Source organism: Pleurodeles waltl, chromosome 7 (assembly GCF_031143425.1).
Source record: "Pleurodeles waltl isolate 20211129_DDA chromosome 7, aPleWal1.hap1.20221129, whole genome shotgun sequence".
Classification (NCBI taxonomy): domain Eukaryota; kingdom Metazoa; phylum Chordata; class Amphibia; order Caudata; family Salamandridae; genus Pleurodeles; species Pleurodeles waltl.
The window spans coordinates 1,366,835,424-1,366,858,580 of record NC_090446.1 but is presented as its reverse complement, the minus strand read 5'-3'; the positions used below and the strand labels follow the sequence as shown (position 1 = coordinate 1,366,858,580).

Sequence of the window (23,157 nt, the reverse complement as noted above, 5' to 3'; positions counted from 1 at the left end):
CTGCCAGCGGTGGGAGCGCCGGGTCTAGTACCCTCACAGATGAGCATCTTGTTGGACTAAGTAAGTGCCATCAGCAAGGGGAGGGGGCTTGGGGTGTGTGAGTGGGTGTGTTTGAGTGTGTGAGTGTATGTATGCGTGTCATGAATGTGGGGGAGGGAGAGTGTGCGTGCATGTCTGTGTGTAAATGTGGTGATGGTGATGCATGTGTGTGTGCATGTGGACGGGGTGGAGGTGTGTGCATGGGTGAATGAGTAAGGGCTAAGGAGATGTGTGAGTGAATGCGTGCGTGCATGCAAGTACATGTATGTTTGTATGTGTATATGGTGTGTGTGTGTGTGTGTGTGTGCATGCAGTGAGGTAAATTGGGGATGGGGTGTGGTTGTGTGAAGATGAGTGGTGGCGGGGGTTGTGTATGTATGTACGTAGTTGAAGGGAGGGGGTAGGTGAATGGAGAGTGTATGCCTGCGTGTGTGATGTGTATTGGTCTGTATGCATGTCTACGGGGTGAATGCTGTGAGTGCGTGTGTTAGTCAGGATGTGTTTGTGGGTGATTGTGTGTGTGTGGGTGCATGCGTGTGCGCAGAGGTGTTTGGGGGGTGTTCTGGTGACAGGAACGCAAGTTCCTGTCGTCGGGATACCTTTCTGCCAGCATTTTCGTGGTGGTGAGACTTCCAAGAAAATGCTGGCGGTGTCCCCAGTCGAAATAACTTCAGCGGTTATTCGACTCCCACCAGGATGCAGCTGGAAACCTCGAGCCCGTTGGGCCTCGGTAAAGCGGCAGGATGGACGGGGATGCATCGGTTTGGCTGTGGCCAAACCGCCACGTTCGTAATATGCCGGTCTGCACCGCCGGTCCTGTGGCGGTGAGATCGCCACCATGACCCTGGCGGTCATAATGAGGGCCTATGATTTCTGTGAGAAAGTGGAGAATTAATTGGGATGGTTGTGAGACCTCACCAAGTAATAGTGTCACAAATCCGTGTCAGGTCCAGCTAGGGTTCTTTAGTTAAAGCTTAGCTCAGCCCTGGGTAGCCGTGGCACAGAATAGTGAGGCTTAACTCAAAAGAAAACAATTGTAAAGCATTTATAATAAAGGTCTAGGACCTAGGAGGGTCCTTTTGGGGGTTAGAACTCATTCTCTTGGGCTACACCAGCAGTGTCTAGGAGGACTCAAGGGTGAACTACACAGCTGAGCACTTTGCAGGTGCTGGGCTTCGTTAGCTTCTGTGCTCTAAAGCTTAACTGAAGGCTATTCAGCTAGCCTTTGGAGTCCACTCACTTGGCACAAGTAGAAACAGTTCTAATCCTTGGGGTCTCTCTCCACAGGTTCAAGAGTAGGACCAGCCCTTTTCTTTCTCAAGTCCTGTCTTGGCTCAGTAGGTGCAACACCTGCAGTCTTGCTTAGTGTAGCCTTTCTTTCTCAGGTCCACAGGTGTAACAGGTGCAGTCTGTTTCCGTTCTTTCCAAGTTCAGTAGTATTCTGAGGCTGGAACCCAGGATTGGCACTTTTATGCCAATTTCGAGTTTTTGGGTAGGGAGGGCTCACTAGCCAATGTGGTTACAATTTCCACAGGTCAACCCTACCCACTTTTACATCATTATATGTGGAGTTGGCACTAATTTATCTCACAGTGCATTTCTCTTCCCAAATCCAAGATGTTGGGATCCTTCTTCTCTGGGACAGAGCCCTTCTGCATTATATTATAAACAGAAGAATAAACAACTTAAAAAAGTATCAATATTAAAGACAATTAATCTGAGCACTCACATGCTAACATTGAGTAGTGCACCTCAGGTCTATTCCCCTCGCAGGCATTGGCAGGTATTTGATTCATAAATGTATCCTAAAACAGAGGATATACCTGGGTGACACACTCTAAAATAGATTGAAGTTATAAACGAACAATGATCAAAGACAATCCTTTTGTGATTTTGAATTCTTAACTATAGCATCACTATCATGTGCGATAGTACATCTATCCTCCTATAATTCCAATAACTACCTTTGTATGGCTTGTGAAACACCCATCTGGCCAGCTTGTGAAACAGATGACAGACCATTCTGGATGTCCTCACAGTGCACTGCTACAACAAACTGCTCCATTGTCTCTCTCTCTGCCTTAGCTGTTTTCTCCTATTCCTTGTGCTGGGTATTCATAACATCAAATACCTCCAGAAAGACCAGGAGATTACTAGGATTCTTAGCAGGACTGTGCCTTCAGTCAATGTTTGACACAATGTTACTTTACATGCTGGGACAAACAACCTGTCCTCAGCTATTTTGTGCTGTTGTAATCTAAAGGCCTAAGGGTACTATAACGTAGTACAAGTGTTGCTTTTTGGCACCCAAATACACAGTGAAGGTTATTTTGAGGACAAACTCTTCAGCCACTGAGGAAACCATGAAACTTGTTCAACCCTTGGTACTCCACTCCATCTTTGTGAAGATAAAACAACACACTGTCTCACTGTGTTACTTTTACATTAAAGCAAACTAAGTAGTACTATGGAATCACTGCAAAGTGCTTTTAGTATAATGACTCTCAGTGGAAGTCAGGACCTCTTTCTAGTATATTTGAGTGACAAAACAGCTTGCTAACAATATAACTAGAATCCCCATGGTTTTTACAATATTTAAATACACATATGTGACAGAGCCACTTAGAGAACCTATACTCAAATTGCCATAAAAAAACAGACTTCAGAATTCATTAAGCCCTCAGTCTATGACAATTTAGTAATAGCCATTGCTGGACCTTGCCCTTTTTTCAGGGTCTCCCCAGATTGTTGTCTTCTGTTGTTGAATCTGTTTTTGTTGGCATTATGACTCTTCCCGTTTTCCCTACTAACCATTGGTAAGGTTCTTGTGCTCTCTAGGTAAAACGTGGTACAATTGGCCTACATCTGACTGGCATATTTAATTTGCTTGTAAGTCCCTTGTAAATGGTACTACCAGTACCCGGGGCTGTACATTAACAGCTACTAGTGGGCCTGGCCTGGATCTTTTGGTTTCATGCTTTCAATCCAGTAATCAGTTGAGGAATGGGCATATGGTGCATTTCATTATGTTGTACATTTTTGTATACAAACCTGTTTTGTTTAATTGCTCACTTTATATCACTCTTTCACTGCACCGTCACTTGGAGCACCTATTTGTTTATTTTCTGAATATATCATTTTTTGTAACATAGTTTATTTTCTGAATATACCATTTTTGCAACATAATGTGTGATATAATTTTTGCCCTGAAAGGTCAAACTTGACTTATGTGATTGGTCAATGTTATATTCATGTCTTGTTTTGTATCATTTATTGTTTCCTTCCCGGTTGAACATTTTGGTTGAATTCTTAGAAAGTTGGCATTTTCTTGTCCTAACCATTTGTGCCTTCTTCCAGTATCCTGGATCACATGACTGTGAATAGCTCTGCTACTGGGGTTTCTGTATTGCTTCCAGATAGTAATACAATGGGGGCTTAGGTGTGGACGACTGGGAGGGAATGTACCCAGCCCCACTTACATTTGGAAGGGCTCTGCGTCCTGCCCACACAAAGGAATTTGACACCAAGTCTGCCCTGAATGTTGTCATCCCCAAACAGACTGGAGCCTTGACAGGGAAAGAACTTTCCAGACCCAGATGTGGGGGTAGGACAGGAAGTCCACTCACTCAAAGGCTGGCACCAGGAATAAATATTGGACCTACAGAGCCACTCTTCACATTTCACCTTGACCTCTGAAAGTTATAGAAGAACTGTTGCACTGCTGCCAGAGGATTACCCTACTGCTTGAAGGACTGCCTTGCTATCTGAGAAGGATGACTGAACCTGCTTGACTTCATCCCAGACTAACAGGAAGCCAGGCAACAGGCACTTGGATTACTCTATGTGAGCTACAGAGACACAACAAGGTTCAGAGGCCTCCCTGCAACTACCCAGCTGACCTGCTGTGCTAGACCTGCAACTGGACCTGCCTGCATCCTATTGCTGGCTTCTACTGGAGTGAGTCTACGATCCCCAAGTTGTGCGTCAACAGGTCCAGGACATTAGGCTGGCATCAAAGTATACTCGTCCCTGCTTAACTGTGGGTTCCATCAGATCCATGCAATACTAGGCAGCTCGATGCAGAACTTCGCATAGGAGCCCCACACAGCTCCTGATTGGTGGCCTCATCAGAACTGATGAAGCGCGATGCAACCTGATGCAACTTCACACAGGACCTTGCATTGCAGCCCTTGTAGCTCTGATTGAAACCAACACAGCACGATGCAATTCAACAAAGGACCTTGCATTGCAGCTCTTGCAGCTCCTGATCAGAAATGAGGCAGCAAGATGCAACTCAAAGCGGGGCTTCGCATAACAGCATCACACAGCTCCTGATTGGAACCAACACCTTGCATCAAGAACATAAGGTACAGCTCTTAGCAGAACTAACCTGGTCCCTGTATCCGGCCTGCACTCCATCGCAGTCGGACTGCACTTGTGACCTTATCCCAATCCAGCTTGACCAGATGACCACATTTGGCATTTTTTGTCTTCAGGGCTATTTTTACTAAAAAACCTTAAAATCCAATATCTCCAGTTCACCTAATTGGATATTTGCCATTCTAGTATCATTTTATTTATTGGAAAGTACCCTATTTTTCTAAGTTGGTTTCGGATTTTGTTGTGTTTTGTTTTCACTTTATTACTGTTAGTGTTCTGCATAAATGTGCTGCATAAATACTTTACATATTGCCTCCAAGTCTACTGACTGCTTTTGTGCCAAGCTACCTGAGCGTTAAGCACAGGTTAATTTAGTGACTTTTGTAGTTCACCCAGACAAGGATTGTGGTTGTTGCCTGAGTGGGGCTCCCACCCCCTTAAAACAATCACCCAGTTTCTTACATCCATTAAGTACCATCATTTATACTGATCTTTCTAGAGATTATGACAGGAAAGCATGGACTGATGCTTGGATTTGTACGATAGGTGAATTGTTCTGCAGATCGTTTGATTCCTTTCAAGACGATTTTGATTTGAGTACAGAGTAATTTATGGCACACCCAGCACTTACAGCCAAATTACCATGCTGGATTATGTAAATTAACCTACGAATTTGAGCACACTCTTGAACATCCTATTGTTTGGTGATTGTATTCATCTTTCTCAATCCTATGTGCCACATTATCCCTCACATTTCAGGTCAGTACTACACAAGCTAAGGGCGTCTTGGAACGTTCTCTGGTGGATGAGATTGCAGAAGTAAGGGAACAAATATAATAGTTTAAGAAGGTGACTAGGAGTTCCCGATTGAAGATGACTCTAATTATGTACATCAAAATTATTTATCTCCCTTCAAGATCACCAAAATGTAGCATGGTGGGTAGACACTTGTCCCAAATTCCTGCAGACACAGGCACACTTTTTTCACATAGTCTGACAGTGCACGCAAATACCGGCATATTAGGGGGAGAAATTGAAGATTTTGGGAGTTTCGGATCAAGAGATCCTAATGGAACCACTAAAGTGTTCATTGGGTCAAATATGAAGGTCCAAGCCTGGGGCACACTCCTAATGGCTCTAGAAGCTAAATCAGATGAGCAACTATCTTGAAGGAACAAGTAGATCGAATGCAATGGATACTTAAGTGATGCAGTAATGAATTTCACCATGACTTTGTTGTCTTGTTGGTAGGGTCTGGCTGAACAGATTGAGGTGTGATAAGCTACACGGGGCGAGTTACACAATTTAGACTGATATTTAAGGCTCTTTATTATTAGCTATAGGTTGGACATGTTGTATGCCATGCAACAGTGAGGTCAATACATGCAGGATTCAATATGGCTGACACTGGGTATGTGTGACAATTTCTGAGTATGTGAAAACTTTAATAAATAATTAAAATGAAGTACCGTCGTTTAATTGATATTCATGCAGGGAAAATAATTAGATTGCTATATATTAGTATGCTAGACTTTTATACCAGAAAAAGTCTAGCAGGGGCAAGGGGTGCAGCCTTCCCAGTAAAAAGAGGAATTTCATTCCTACATACGTGAACAATGCTGGAGAACTGGGAGCTCCTGATCCATAATCAGATCAGAGGTTCAGTATCAGGTAGCTGCATTGGTATAACAGGGGTAGACTCAACTCAGTAGAGCTCTTGGGTTGTAATAAGTCCAGGAAGCTATGGGAGTAAAATAAGTTGAGAAGGAGCAAGAAATGCCAATGGCTTGGTCTGAGTACCGAGAGATTTTCAGTTATAATAAGGGAAAAAAATCAGCTCCTTTGAACTCTACAGGCATAATAATAAAATAGACACAGAACCATGACCTATGTAGGTATAAAAAGGACAACAGCCCATCACTCTCATACTCTTCATTGACATGGTAATAGAAACAGCAGTCTGTACACAACTCTAATATCAACTCTCACATCATAACACCAATAGTCTCTTACAAGGCTACCATTCCAACTTCATATCACACTGCAGTAGGGAGGCAGCTTTATTACAAATCAGAGACAATGCTCTCCCGACCATACATAGAGGTGACACCGGTATCCTGATATCACCAGATCTCTCAGCCACCTTTAACACAATCAGCCATCCCGCTTTCTCCCACGCCTTGAAGACCCAAACAGGATTTACTGGCATTGTTTGTTACTGGTTTTCCTCTTATCTAGCCAACTGACACCTGTTTGTCCCAGAATCTCTATCACTTAGAGTTTCCCATGGTTCCATATGGTCCTCATCATCTATGGGTCCCTACTCACTGATAAGAGCGTAAAACTTTAGCAATACGTCCATGACATTCAACTCTACTTACACGTCTCCTCTGCTCTTAACGTAATGCCTCAAAAACTGCCTACACCTCGTCCAGACCTGGTTGTCTAGAACCTAACTGAAGCTTCATTTCACCATTCCCTCCAGTCAGTGAATGAGTGTATCTCTGCCTTTAACCATGTCCAGCACTCCGCTGCCTGTTGGCTAGGTTTGCAGGAAACAAGTGCCACATACATTTATTTATCTATAAATATGGCTCAGCTCACAGGAGTTCCTTTTGTATAATAACGGAAAGACTCTGTTTCTTGGAGCTCCAGGTGTATGATTGGATTAGGAATTCGGCATGAAGGAGTTTCTACGATATAAAAGAATGGCCCAGCTACACAGCGCCCCTCGTCTATAAAAAAGGCAGAACAGAGTCATGGTATTAATGCAGGGATTCTTATGGCGTCCTGATGTATACTAAGGAAAGGTTCTGAGTTCCTATGGTTTAATAGCAGAACCTTAGCTCAAAGGAGGTCATGGGGTATAATAAGGGCATAACCTTAGAACCAGAGACTCATGTAGTATGCTAATAATAATAATAATAATAATAATAACAACAATAAAATTTACCGTAATAATAATAGTAATAATGATGATGATGATGATGATAATAATGATAATAATAATAATAACAATAATAATAACAACACTAATAATAATGATCATGCTAATAATAATAATATGTATAAGGGTGCAGACGCAGCTCCTTGAGCACCTGAGATATTAGGCCCAGAGATAAATACCAAGCAAACATTTGCTACAATAAGGGCACAGACTCATTTCCTACAGCACCAGATGTATAATAAGGCAGACAACAGCACCATGTGCATCTCAGCTACAAGAGCTGCTGTGGTGTAATAAGGTCCGGGAATTATTCCCAGTAGCTCTAACAGTGTAATAAAGCAAAGAATAGGCTAAATGATCTACTAGAGTATGAAAAGGACCTCCTAGGTATGGCAGTATGGGCCAGGCTCAGCTTGAAGAGATCTTGGATAGTAATGAGGCAAGGCACACCTCTAGGGACTCCTGGAGGTATAATAAGGAATAATACAGCAACAGACTTAATCCAGGAGCTCCTAAAGTCCACTAACCTCCAAAGAAAGGCTTCTAGGCTCAGTGAGTTGAGAACATGAGACAGACTCTGCTTAAAGAGCATATGAAGTATAGTAAGTGCAGGACATGACTTCAAGACCACCTAAGGTATACTAAAAATGCAGATGCATCTTCTGAGGAATAAAACAAGACTTTTCCCTATGCACTCCAGTAGTATAGTAAGTGTAGAACTGAGTTGTAGGTATCACATGTGGTATAAAAGAAGCAGTGTTCCAGCTCCAAAAATCTGCCTCCTAAGTGTAGCAATGTCATGAATGCAATGGCATTGATTAAAGGCAAGGGCACAAACTCATGAAGCAATAGGCACAGCTCCGTGAGCTCTGCACGTGTGATATGGGAAAGAAATCTACACCAGGAGCTCTTGAGGTAGAAAAGGGCAGGCCATAGGTCCTGGAGCTAGTGACATAATAACAAAGACTCACCTACAGGAGCAACTGGAGATTAATATACCAGGAATTAGTTTCTGCAGCCACTGATGTATATTAATGACCCACACTAATTCCGAGGAGCTCCTGGAGAATTATTTATACTAGGGCTCAGCTACTGGAACTACAGAGATAAAATATGAGAACTGGGACTACATTTAGGAGCTTGTAAGGTATATCAAAGGTAGGAATCAGTTCGTCGAATCCCTGAAGCAACTCAGAACAGTCACAGGGGACCACTCCCATGGAACTCCTTTGGTAGACTTAGAGCAGGGGCCATCTCTGATGCCTCGTTGGGTACAATGGCACAGAGACTCAGGCATAGTGTAGAGGGCCAGTTCCTGGCAAATATTAAGGCAGGAACACATCTCCTGAAGGTCGTGTGGCATTATTTTGGAAGGAATCCAGGAAGCTACTGAGGAATAATAAGGGTAGGATGCAGCTCAGAAAGCTGCCACAGCACAATAGAGGCAGAGATCACATTCCGGGAACTCCTGATGTATAAACGTCAGGGTGTCAGATCTCTAAGTTTCTGAGGTATAATATTGGCAATAATATTGACAGGGCTTATCTCCACTAGCACCTGAGATATAATAATAGGTGAAATGAGCTGTAGGAGCCAATGAGTGCCAGGCTGACCTGAAGCACGCAAAGGGCAGGGAACACTTCCTGTCGCTCCTTGGGTATTAGGATCCAGGAACTACTGATTTTTACTAAACTAATAAACTCTAGTTTGGGAAGATGTCAGGGTCTTGAAGCTTCATCAGCAGAATAACACAGAGACAGCACTAGGGAGTTGTAATATATAAGAACCTGCCTTCTTGAGCCACTCAGTAGTAAAGACTGGAATCGGACTCCTAGGGGAACAATAATGTAAGAAACTAAACTCCAACAGCTCCTGGGGTTATAGTGAGGTAAGGGACTATATTTCAAGAGCTTGTGGAGTATAGTGAGGTAAGGGATTAAACTCCAAGAGCTCCTGGGGTATAGTGAAGTAAAGGACTCTATTCCAAGAGCTCATGGGGTATTGTGAGGTAATGGATTCAATTCCAAGTGCCCCCTGGGTATAGTGATCTAAGGGACACCACTCGAAGAGCTCCTCCAAGGGTGCAGTAAGGTAGGGGATCATACTTCAAGAGCACTTGGGGCATGGGTGGGTAGGGTGCTAATGGAGCTCAATAGGAGAGGTTTAACTTCTGGAGCTGGCAGGGTATAGGAAAGGGAGAAAATAAACTCCAAGTAGCAACTCGAGATATATGAAGGGCAAAACATACCTCTCGGAGCTCCCAAAGCGTGACAGGGATTAGGATCCGCCTCCAACAACTCCTGATGTACAAACTGCACAGGGGGAGTTCCTGGAGTTTCTGGGAATTCGTATTTACAGGGCTCATCTCAAACACCTGAGGTATAATGTTAAAAATTGCCCTTTCTGCAGGGTTAACCCCAGATTTTTTGCCCTTTTCCTATTATTTTTCTGACCATCTTTATGTTGGCCTTAGGACTCTAGGAACGTTTCAACTGCTTACCAGTGCTAAAGTGCATGTGCTTCTCACCTAAAACATTGGTGTTTCCACAGTTGGCATAATTATTTACATGTGCGTCCCTTGTAAAGTGGTGCACCATGTACCCGGGCCTGTAAATTGCAAGCTACTAGTGGGCCTATAGCACTGATTGTGCCACCCACTTAAGTAGCCCTGTAAACATTAAAGCCTTAAACTCCCCTTTTCTTACATATGTCATCCCTAAAGTAGGCTCATAGGGCAGAATGCCATGTAAGCAAAAAGCAGGACATACACTTTTAAGTTTTCATGTCCTGGTAATGAAAAACTCCCAAAGTCATTTTTCATTACTGCGAGGCCTGTATCCTCTCGTAGGCCAGCACTGAGAATTCCTTATATTACCTTTAAGTTGTATTTCCTGAACTGAGAGGAGTAGCTGCATCATGTTTAGTACCATTGGAATGGTAATAGTAAATCCTTTTTATTGGTAAAGTCCGGCTTATTATTACTATTCTAGTAATTACACTTTTAGAAAGTAGGCATTTCTCTGCACTCACTGCCCGGTGTGCCCATAGCCTACCTCCAATACACCCCTGGATTGGTAAGGGCTTTACACCTCAAAGGGTAGTTACCAGAGCCCACACAAAGGGTCTGATAACTTCCCACTGTTAGTCTGGAGCCGAGGTTGACCTGAAAGGGGGACCTGCACACTTCACAAGAACTCTTTGTAGACACCAGCTACATCAAAGTCACTTTTAAGTATAAGTACTGGGTCTCTGACCCACTAAAATCACTACACTTCTGGAGCGGCCCTGCTTTCCTTGGCCACTCGCTATTTTTAGTCGACCCGAGGGGCTTTGCCCAACTTCGCTGCTTGCATCTGTGAACTGCCCGGAAGGGCACTGTTTTCCTTGGCCACTTGCTACTTTCAGTCAACCCGAGTGGCTTTGCCCAACTTCCCCACTTGCATCTGTGAACCGCCCGGGGTGGCCCTGCTTTCCTTTGTCGCTCTTTGCTTCAGTCAACCAGCGCAGCCATGCCCAACTAGGCTGGGTGCAGCTTTGATTACCTGGAGCGGCCCCAGTAGCCATTGCTGCCCGTGTTCTCCCTACACCTGGAGGGGCCTTGCTCAACCTGGCTGCCGCACCATTCTTCAGCGGTCCCTGTCAGCTTCCATGGCAATCACACCCAAGAGTCACCAGTCCACTCCCCGAGAGAAGCACAACAAGGACAGTATTGTAGTCTATAAAAACATTGCGCACCACTGCCGAGAAGTCTGCAGCACCACCCCTTTGATTTCTGCATTTACTCACCAACCTTGTTTTATTTTTGAGTCTGCAAAACAAATATTTTGTTATTTACTAATTGGATCTGTATCATGCTGATCTTAAGCTAACCAGATAAGCTTTATTTTTCTACATCCGTGTGGAGTCTCTTTTTGTGGTGTACCTCCTGTGGTTATTATGTGTGTGTAGCACAAGTACTTTACACATCACCTTCTAAGGTAAGCCTGCCTGCTCTGTGGCAAGCCACCAGAGGGTGAGCACAGGCAAATTTATGTCATGTAATTGACTTGTCCTGACTAGGATTGTGGTCCCTACTTGGACGGGTGCATACCTTTGCCAACTAGAGACCTAATTTCTAACATATAATCATGGCAGGAATCTAGCTTCCAGCTTCAGACACTATTGAGGTATTAGAACGCAGCGTCCAGATGTCATGAAGTAAAGAAATGTTGAGGGAACATTTACTGTTACTCCATAGGTATTAAGCTATCACCTGGAGGGTCCCTGCTCAACCCTGCCACCGCACTGTTCTTCTGCGGTCCCCGCTGGCTTCCCTGGCAACCATTCCCAAGAGTCATCTGTCCGCTACCCAAGAGGAGCACAACCAGGACAGTATTGTAGTCTATAAAAACATAGCGCACAGGTGCCAGGTCGTCCCTGGCACCACCCCTTTGATCTCTGCATCTAATCATCAGCCTTGCTTTATTTTTGAGTCTGCAAAACAAATATTTAGTTATTTACTAATTGGATCTGTATCGTGCTGATCTTAACCACTCGGGTGCCTTGGACGAGGTCACCTCGTCCTACACCCGGGAACCGGGGGGAGTGCTAGCGCTCCCCCCCTGTGCACCCCACACACGCCCCCAAGGCGGGGATGCAAGGGGAAGCCCTTCCCCTTCCACCCCAACCCCTGCAATCTGATGACATCAGCGCGCACACAGCGTGCCGAAGTCATCAAGTATTGCCGGGACGCGCTGGAAGCCATTTGCTTCCAGCGCGTCGAGGGAAGAGGACTTGTTCAGCTAAGTCCTTCCCATTTTGGGGGTTTTGGGGGGGGGGAAACAGACACAGGGGGAAAGGAAAGGGTTTTCCTTGTCCACTAGACACCAGGGATTTTGTTTTTATTGTTTATTTTGGGGCGACCCCTTGGGCAAGGGTGGCCCCCGGGGGTCTATTTTATTTAGTATTTCACCCCCCCTTGGGGGCAGATCGCCGATTTTTCGGCCGATATGCCCCTGGGGGGGCGAAATCCACTAGACACCAGGGATTTACTTTCATATGTTTATTTTGGGGGCGACCCCTTGGGCAAGGGTCGCTCCCCTGGGGGGCTATTTTTTTTCTGTTTTGGCCCCCCCCGAGGGCAGATCAGCCATGTTTTTGGACGATCTGGCCCCCGGGGGGTCGAAGCGCACTAGGCGTCAGGGATTGTGTGGTGTGTGTGTGTGTGGTGTGTGTTTGGGGGCACCCCTTGGGCAAGGGTCGCCCCCCTAAAGTGCGGAAAGTTCGTATTGGCCATCTCTGCCCCCTTTGGGGGCAGATGGGCCTATTTTTGTAGGCCCATCTGCCCCCAAGGAGGGCAGAAACCACCAATACGCCAGGGATTTTTTTTTTTGTTCCCCTTTTTTTTGTTTTGTGCTGGGGGTGCCCCCTTTGGGAAGGGTCACCCCCTAAAGGGGGCACAGAGCTGTTGCCCATTTCTGCCCCCAAAGGGGGCAGATCGGACAATTTTCTTTACGCCTATCTGCCCCCAAGGGGGGCAGAATCCACTTAGGTACCAGGGACAATTTCTAAGTTCTTGGTGGTGGGGTGTTTGTCAACTGGCGAAGTATTTGTATTTGTGATTATAACAATTTATTTCTTCTTTATCTTCTAGTTCAATGCTTTTGCTTCCTTTGCTGTGGATCCTTGCGGTTTTGGCAGTAGTTGTCCTGCGGTTTGCATAGTTGCATGATTTAGGTAAGTGAAAGCAATTTACTCCAAAGGAGTATTGTTGACATGCATGAATGACATGTTTGTAGGTGGTGTACTAAATGCAGTATTGTGTGTGAAATTGTCCTCAGATTTGAGCACAATGATATTTGTGTTGTCATATGTCTAATTTTCTTTTTTCTTTTTTCTTTTTAGTGGGATATCATTGGTGATTGCTGTGTCTGTGCAGAGTAGTTGCTTGGTGAGTAGCTTTTTCAGGCAAGTGAGTGGTATCGTTTTTTAGTACATAACTCTTTGTGATAAAGCTACACTTTGTTTATTACTTATTTTAGTGCTAGTTGTTGGCAATCCATTTGTTGTTAGTGAGGATCATGGCTAGCCGCAGAGTGACCGCTCAGCAGGTTGTTGGCATGCTCTTTGAGTCGCCTTCAGACCATGATTACGAGACTGACTCTGCATCTGAGGCAGAGGAGGCAGTGGGAGATTCTGGCAGTGAGTTTTCTGTCCGAGAGTATTCTTCTGATGAGGAAGCCACTCTCAGTGCAGATGAAGGGCCTGTTGTAGAGGAGGACATTGATGTGCCAAGAGTGCAGCAGTCTGGGGCTGAAGTGTTTCCCATTAGAAGACCTGACACATGGATTGCCCCACACATGGAGCAGCCACAGTTGCCTGCATTTACTGGTCCCCCAGGGTGTAGAGTCAATACGGAAAACTTTTTGCCTGTCCATTTCTTTCACTTGTTTATGGACGATGTATTTTTGGAAGAGATTGTGGAGCAGACTAATTTGTATGCAGAGCAATATTTGAGGGTCAACGCTGCCAGACTTACGCCACAGTCTAGAGCTACTCAGTGGGTTCCCACGTATCTGGAAGAGATGAAAAAGTTTTTAGGTTTGACTTTTTTGATGGGGTTGATCAAGAAGCTGTCACTGGCTTCTTATTGGTCTACTAGTCCCTTGATGGCAACAGCTATATTTCCTGCAACTATGACACGTAATTGGTATTTGCTACTTCTTCGTATGCTGCATTTTGTAGACAATGCTTTAGCCTTGCCACATGATCACCCTGATTGTGACCGTCTTTTTAAGATTAGGCCTGTCCTTGATCATTTTGTAGATCGGTTTTCAGAGGTCTATGCTCCAGGCAAGGAGATAAGTGTGGACAAGTCTTTGGTCCTTTTCAAGGGGCGTATAGTTTTTAAGCAGTGCATTCCTAGTAAGAGGGCACGGTATGTGATTAAATTGCATATGCTGTCAGAAAGCAGTACAGGATGTGTGTATAATTTCCGGGTCTACACTGGTAGGGATTCCAGTATTGAGCCTCCTGGTTGTCCGGCCACTTTTGGAGTTAGCGAAAAAAATGTGTGGGAACTTGGTAGACGGCTGTTTAACAAAGGTCACCATTTGTACGTAGATAATTTCTACACTGGAGTGCAGTTGTTCAAGGAGTTGTTTAGAGTGGACACTGTTGCTTGTGGCACAATCCATTCTAACCGGAAAGGCTATCCAAGGGAGCTTGTGTGTAAAAAACTTGAGAGGGGACAGTGCAGTGCCTTGCGGAATAATGAGCTGCTAGCTCTGAAATTTTCAGACAGGAGGGATGTGTACATGCTGTCTACCATCCATGATGAGAGTACTTCCCCTGTGACTGTTTGGGGTCAGGTTGCAGAAGTGCACAAACCTGCGTGCATTTTGGACTACAATGGGCACATGGGTGGTGTTGATAGAGTAGATCAGAGGTTCAAACCTTACACTGCTCTTCGTAAGTCTTACGTGTGGTATAAAAAGTTGGCCCTACATTTATTTCATTTGCCAACTTTTAATGCTTTTATTGTATTCAAGGATTGTTCACCTGAGTAAAGGATGACATTTGTTAAATTTCAGGAGTCAGTGATAGAAAGCCTTATTGTGGTAGAACAGGCAAGAGTTCCTAGAGTAGAAGTGGTGGAGGATGTGGCTAGATTGAAAGACCAGCACTTTCCAGATCACATTCCTCCCACTCCCAAAAAAGACTTGCCCACAAAGAAATGTAGAGTATGTGCCCGGAGATTAATCCGGAGGGAGAGCCGGATGTACTGCCCCGAATGCCCTTCAAAGCCTGGGCTGTGTGTGCCCAGCTGTTTTAGAAGTTACCACACAAGGAAAAACTTCTGGGAAATACCGTGAGAGTAAACTGTCTGTTTTATATTTTCATATGTTGAGTTTCACGGTTGGCATCACTGTCATGTATTTAGTTAGAGCTTTTGTGTTTGTAGTTTTGTACAAATTTTATAATTAGTTAGTGGTTTCTTTGTTGTTTATAAACAAAAAAAATGATGGTGGTGTGCTTGGGGTGGCGCTTGGCTGGCGGTGTGCTTGGGGTGGCGCTTGGCTGGCGGTATGGGTGGGGTGGTGCTTGGCTGGCGATGTGGGTGGGGTTGCGCTTGGGTGGCGGTGTGCTTGGGGTGGCGCTTGGCTGGCGGTGTGGGTGGGGTGGCGCTTGGCTGGCGGTGTGGGTGGGGTGGCGCTTGGCTGGCGGTGTGCTTGGGTGGCACTTGGCTGGCGGTGTGCTTGGGGTGGCGCTTGGCTGGCGGTGTGGGTGGGGTGGCGCTTGGCTTGCGGTGTGTGTGGGGTGGCGCTTGGCTGGCAGTATGCGTGGGGTGGCGCTTGGCTGGCGGTGTGCTTGGGGTGGCGCTTGGCTGGCGGTGTCAGCCAAACGCCAGTACACACACTCATCAGCTGGTGTGATTGCTGTATCAGGCATTTGGGCGTATGAAAGTATGGGCCCTTGACTGGCGCTGTCTGTCGATGCGAGTCTTGTAATGTGCTGGGCCCGTGGCTGGCGGCGTGGATGGTCTTGTGCATGTCATGTATGAAAGGTGTGTGAATGGACTGTAAAGCGGTTGGTGCCTTACCGTGGCTTTAAAGCTCACGAGCTGTGAGTCATTGGTTCAGTTTTTTGGCCTTTCAGTTATTACCAGTGCATTTCACTTTTGTGAAATCTCTTGTTAATAAAATTTTATGTACTGAACCATCACTCACCCTTGTGCCAAATCCAACCAGTATGTGTGGTACAAATGATAAAACCTGCTCCGCTGTAATCAGGCGTCGCAGCACACTTGAGACACGATAGGTGTCTCAGGTGGGACCCAGATGATGAAGCATGCCACCAACTTGGTTGGTGGGTCAGGGGTCTTTTTCACATAACCTAAGTGCGTTTTTTTTCACAATTTTAGTGTTTGGCACATCACAGACGTATGTGGACACATCAAAATTATATATTACAAAACTACCTATGTTTGGGGGGTGAGGGGCCACCTATGTTTTTGGTCCTGGGTGTGGCCTTCATCTAGGGAAACCTACCAAACCCAGACATTTTTTTAAATTAGACACCCCAAGGAGTGCAGGGAGATGTGGCTTGCGTGGATCCCCCAACATTTTCTTACCCAGACGCCTCTGGAAACCGCAAAATTTGCTTAAAAAAGCATATTTTCATGACTTTTGTTTGTACGATCACCGCTCCAGCACAAAATTCCTACTCTCCAGCGTTCCCCTCAGTCTCCCAAGTAAAATGACACCTCACTTGTGTAGGTCCCCAAAGCAGAGTCAGCCTAAAGATGTATAAAAGAAGAATATGTCCTTATCAATTCGCTGTGCTATCCCCTCTATCTCTACAAGTTTTTGGCCTTATTCTGTTGCAGGCACCGGGCCCACCCACAAAAGTGAGATATCATTTTTATCGGGAGACTTGGGGGAACACTGGATGGAAGGAAATTTGTGGCTCCTCTCTGATTCCAGAACTTTCTGTCACCAAAATGTGAGGAAAATGTGTTGTTTTAGCCAAATTTTGAGGTGTGCAAAGGATTCTGGGTAACAGAACCTGGTCAGAGCCCCACAAGTCACCCCATCTTGGATTCCCCTAGGTCTCTAGTTTTCAAAAATGCACAGGTTTGGTAGGTTTCCCTAAGTGCCGGCTAAGCTAGAGGCCAAAATCTACAGGTAGGCACTTTGCAAAAAACACCTCTGTTTTCTTTAAAAAAATGTGATATGTTCACGTTGCGTTTTGGGGCATTTCCTGTCGCGGGAGCTAGGCCTACCCACACAAGTGAGGTATCATTTTTATCGGGAGACTTGGGGGAGCACTGGGTGGAAGGAAATTTGTGGCTCCTCTCTGATTCCAGAACTTTCTGTCACCAAAATGTGAGGAAAATTTGTTTTTTTAGCCAAATTTTTAGGTTTGCAAAGGATTCTGGGTAACAGAACCTGGTCAGAGCCCCACAAGTCACCCCATCTTGGATTCCCCTAGGTCTCTAGTTTTCAAAAATGCACAGGTTTGGTAGGTTTCCCTAAGTGCCGGCTGAGCTAGAGGCCAAAATCTACAGGTAGGCACTTTGCAAAAAACACCTCTGTTTTCTTTTAAAAAATGTGATATGTCCACGTTGCGTTTTGGGGCATTTCCTGTCGCGGGCGCTAGGCCTACCCACAAAAGTGAGGTATCATTTTTATCGGGAGACTTGGGGGAGCACTGGGTGGAAGGACATTTGTGGCTCCTCTCTGATTTCAGAACTTTCTGTCACCAAAATGTGAGGAAAATGTGTTTTTTTAGCCAAATTTTTAGGTTTGCAAAGGATTCTGGGTAACAGAACCTGGTCAGAGCCCCACAAGTCACCCCAACTTGGATTCCCCTAGGTCTCTAGTTTTAAAAAATGCACAGGTTTGGTAGGTTTCCCTAGGTGCCGGCTGAGCTAGAGGCCAAAATCTACAGGTAGGCACTATGCAAACAACACCTCTGTTTTCTTTTAAAAAATGTGATATGTCCACGTTGCGTTTTGGGGCATATCCTGTTGCGGGCGTTAGGCCTACCCACACAAGTGAGGTATCATTTTTATCGGGAGACTTGGGGGAACGCTGGGTAGCAGGAAATTTGTGGCTCCTCTCTGATTCCAGAACTTTCTGTCACCAAAATGTGAGGAAAATTTGTTTTTTTAGCCAAATTTTGAGGTTTGCAAAGGATTCTGGGTAACAGAACCTGGTCAGAGCCCCACAAGTCACCCCATCTTGGATTCCCCTACGTCTCTAGTTTAAAAAAATGCACAGGTTTGGTAGGTTTCCCTAGGTGCCGGCTGAGCTAGAGGCCAAAATCTACAGGTAGGCACTTTGCAAAAAACACCTCTGTTTTCTTTAAAAAAATGTGATGTGTCCACGTTGCTTTTTGGGGCATTTCCTGTCACGGGCGCTAGGCCTACCCACACAAGTGAGGTATAGTTTTTATTGGGAGACTTGGGGGAACACAGATTAGCAAAACAAGTGTTATTGCCCCTTGTCTTTCTCTACATTTTTTCCTTCCAAACATGAGAGAGTGTGTAAAAAAGACATCTATTTGAGAAATGCCCTGTAATTCACATGCTAGTATGGTCACCCCGGAATTCAGAGATGTGCAAATAACCACTGCATCTCAACACCTTATCTTGTGCCTATTTTGGAAATACAAAGGTTTCCTTGATAGCTATTTTTCACTCTTTATATTTCAGCAAATGAATTGCTGTATGCCCGGTATAGAATGAAAACGCACTGCAGGGTGCAGCTCATTTATTGGCTCTGGGTACCTAGGGTTCTTGATGAACCTACAAGCCCTATATATCCCCGCAACCAAAGGAGTCCAGCAGACGTAACGGTATATTGCTTTCGAAAATCTGACATTGCAGGAAAAAGTTACAGAGTAAAACGTAGAGAAAAATTGCTGGGTTTTTTTCACCTCAATTTCAATATTTCTTTTTCAGTTGTTATTTTCTGTAGGAAACCCTTGTAGGATCTACACAAATGACCCCTTGATGAATTCAGAATTTTGTCTACTTTTCAGAAATGTTTAGGTTTCTGGGATCCAGCATTGGTTTCACGCCTATTTCTGTCACTGACTGGAAGGAGGCTGAAAGCACAGAAAATTGCAAAAATGGGGTATGTCCCAGTAAAATGCCAAATTTGTGTTGAATAATTGGGTTTTCTGATTCAAGTCTGCCTGTTCCTGAAAGCTGGGAAGCTGGTGATTTAGCACCGCAAACCCTTTGTTGATGCCATTTTCAGGGAAAAAAACACAAGCCTTCTTCTGCAGCCACTTTTTCTCATTTTTTTGAAAAAAACGACATTTTTACTGTATTTTGGCTAATTTCTTGGCCTCCTTCAGGGGAACCCACAAAGTCTGGGTACCTCTAGAATCCCTAGGATGTTGGAAAAAAAGGACGCAAATTTGGCTTGGCTAGCTTATGTGGACAAAAAGTTATGAGGGCCTAAGCGCGAACTGCCCCGAATAGCCAAAAAAAGGCCTGGCACAGGAGGGGGAAAAGGCCTGGCAGCGAAGGGGTTAAGTTAGCCAGATAAACAAGCTTTATTTTTCTACATTCATGTGGAGTCTATTTTTGTGGTGTACCTACTGTGGTTACTGTGTGTGTGTTGCACACGTACTTTACAAATTGCTTTCTAAGTTAAGCCTGCCTACTCTGCGCCAAGCTACCAGAGGGTGAGCACAGGCTAATTTATGCTGTGTCACTGACTGGCCATGACTAGGATTGTGGTCCCTATTTGGACAGGGTGCATACTTCTGCCAACTAGAGACCCAATTTCGAACATATAATTATGGCAGGAATCCAGCATTCAGCTTCAGACACCATTGAGGTATGAGAACGCAGTGTCCAGATGTCATGAAGTAAAGAAATGTTGGGGTGCATTTCCTGTTGCTCCTGGGATATTAAGCTCCAAAACATGTGATTTATACGAAGGGCACATACCATGCTTCTGGCTTGCAACAAGTGCATCAATCTAGGCCCCAAAGCTCCAGAAACAGAAAGTAACAGAGATAGCACTAGGGAGCTTCAAGGTACATATTACTGGTATCATTCAGCTCCATAAGCCCCCGAAGGGTACCCCAGGCTTGCATCTGGCTGCTTATCCTTTTGCGTTATAGTTAGGAGAGGAATTGAGCTCCTAAACCTGCTGGGCATATTAAGGAAAGATACCAAACTCTTTTAGCTTCTGAAGTATGATGAAAGAGACTCAACTCCTAGATTATAATAAGGCGAGGGACACACCTCTTAGAGCTCTTGGCGTTTAATAGACAGAGTGACACAACTCTGAGAGTTCCTGCTGTATAATAATTGGAGTAGTTCAGCTCCTAGAGCTCCCGGGGATTAAAATAGGGAAGGGCCCAACTCTAGTGCTCACAGAGTGCAATAATGGGAAGAACTCAACTCCTAAAGTTTCTGAGATAAACTAAAAGAAGAGATTTAATTCCAAGAGTTCCTGTGATATCTTAAGGGAGGGGTCTCAGCTCATGGATTATAATCGATATAATAAGGGTTGGGGGGTAAAATCCTAGGGCTCCTGGGGTGTAGTACATGGAGAAATGTACCTCATAAAGCTCACTGGAATGTATTATGGGGAAGCATAGAGAGGTACTCGGCCCCATGAACTGTTGAGGTATGCAAAGGACAGAGCCTTTAAGGTATAAGAACAAGGCTCAACTCATGGCTCAATGTATGGAGCTTTTCAGGTATAATAAGGACACAGGTCATCTCACGGAGCTCTTCGGGGTCGGACTGGCTGGTAGGGCAATCTGGTAGTGGCAGAAGGGCTTGTCTGAGATGCCAGTGAGTTGGCAGTTTTTTTAGCCGTTTGTGGGCCTGTTTTATTGCTTAATGGGCCAATTTGTACTGTTGATTTCTCTGATTTTACTGCAAACATTGCCGACAAGTACAAATGTATACATTTTCCTGTACCTTGCAAAACACATAAACACCTAAGTCAAAACTACCCAGATTAACAAATGTGGGACATGTTTAGCTATCTGATTCGCTCTGGGCCTATTTTCTGTCCTAGTCTGACCCTGGAGCTCTAAAGATATAACGAGGACAGTGCTCAATTTATGAAGCTCTTAATGTATAAAAAGGGCAGCACTCAACTCATTTTCATGGAGCTCTTAAGGTATTGTAAGGACAGGGCTCAACTTTTGAAGCTTCTAATGTATGATAATGACAGTAATCAACTTCCAGAGCTCTAGAGTTAGAGTGTAACAGGGGAAGATATTATGAAGTCAGGGTTCAACTCATAGAGATCCTGGAGTGTTATGGTGGCACAAAGTCATCCCCAAGACCAGTTGGAATATCATCAGTGATGGAACTCGGTTCCAGTGACATCCTGGGATAGAAGTAAGCGAGGGAGAAAGAGCAGGACTCTACCCATACAGCAAGCGCAGTATAAATTGATAAATGCACTTAACTCCTTTGAGTTCCTACAGTATAACAAGGGAGAGTACACAGTTCCAACTTAAAAATCATCAACTACTAGGAACCCAGACTACAGAATATGGAGCTCAAAAGGTTACCTAGAAGTCTCAACAAATCGAGGTAAAAATAACGAGTCCAAACAGAAATCATGCCAGCCCTCTTATTCTACTTAAAACTCAAAAAGTAATTCTTGCCACCTCAATATAATCTGTAATTCTTGCATTTCAATAGATACAGTACCCCACCCCTTTGTGTTGCTACCCCCACAGCAATTATATCCTTACATCAACAAGGTATTTATTTTTATAACTACTTTACTTACTCTTATTTTGCGCATGTGATATTTTTGCATCCTTTAATTTGATCTATTACCTCTAAGTGCAGAGGTCCAGCCCCAGAGGACGGTAATAAGTGCAGCATTTATTTGCAGTGCCTCAAGTGCATAGGTGCTGGAAGTAGGGGGGGTGCAGCAGCCCCCAAAATAGCAATGTTGAAGTTCGGAGGAGAATAAGCAATGCAGATGACTTCACGTTTTGTTTTTATTTTATCATATTTACAGCTGTTTATAGGCAGCTGTCAAATTTCAGGCTATGTGTTATGAAAAAACTGCTGCTTATTCTTTTGACATGGAGACTAGTGTTTGCGTGTCTTTCCCTGACTGCAAAATGAGAGGACTTTGTAAAGTGAACTTAATGACAATCTTGCTGGTAAGGAAGTAAAGACTGTAAGATGTCATTTTTTTCTGACGCAACAAAATCTAAATACCTATAAACGATCTGAAGCAATATTTCGTGAAAGTGCACTTTCATACCATGCTTTACTAATATATGTGTGGCTGTGTGCTACAAAATGCAACATCACATACATTCTGCGCCCTCACCACTCTCTTGCTGAATGGGCTTGGCTCATTCGCTACACTTGTGCTTTCTCTGATGCTGATTTTTTTCAGAATCCCTATGAATTCCATGATGTAAAATTGCACCTGCAATTATTCCAGCACCGCTGCTCAAGTGTCTACTCTAGAAAAACATTCTCTCTGTGCCTCCACGCCCGCCTCAGAAGCCCCTTCAATAGTCGATGCCCACAAATGGCCCTGATAGCATGCAGCAATACCCGGAAGTGAAAGAAAAGTGTTGGCCCAGCATCATAAGTGCAAGCAACCCAACTTTACTCACTGTGGCTCGAATCTCAAGTCTTCTGTGCAGGCAGCAGATGGAAATAAATGTTAGGGAATAAAGTTCATAAAACGTAATTTTACTCTGAATGGAAAAAATGGAGGGGAAGAGGGAGATTTTAAAGTCTGGTTCGGGAAGTGGCCCTCTGATTTTTGAGGCGAATATTCGGCTTCCTCGTACTGCTTCCCTCTCGTCCTGCGCCGTGAGCCTCTGGGACATCGGGGGTAAGGACGACAGTATTTATACCTCAACCGCCGATAACTACGGATATAATTTCTATCATTATCCTGAAGAGGAAGCGAAGGGGGAGTGAGATGTGTAAAAAGCTTTTTTTTTTTCTGATTAGGTGGATGTTTTTTTTTTTTAGACAGGAAAATGAGTTGATAGCTGTAATTATGTATAATTGACTTCTGCATTATGGCAGACTCTCAGGTTGAAGTATCATTCTCTGTATAATCTGCTCATCCCCGCTCCTCTCGCTCTCCATACGCCTTTGTTTGGTTTTATTTGAATTTACTGGTATTACGCAGATTTCCGATCATTGGAATGTGTTTGTTTTGCAAAAGTTCTACTTACGGCGGTGTATGTGGTAGTAAGAGGCAGTTTACATGAAATGGCCGATGTTCCAGAGAACCTGGACTCTTGGAATATATTTTGTGTCTCTGTTGTCTGCC

At 44.5% G+C, this 23,157-nt stretch overlaps 1 protein-coding gene across 1 annotated transcript in view; it reads right to left on the bottom strand.

The window, feature by feature from the left end:
• The window catches only part of LOC138247051 (galanin peptides-like), a 77,879-nt gene extending 55,177 nt beyond the window's left edge, over nt 1-22,702 (bottom strand). The window contains exon 1 of the mRNA XM_069201801.1: nt 22,484-22,702. Coding sequence (XP_069057902.1) covers nt 22,484-22,702 — 219 coding nt within the window. The remainder of the gene's footprint in view (nt 1-22,483) is intronic.
• Between the last annotated feature and the right edge of the window lie 455 nt (nt 22,703-23,157).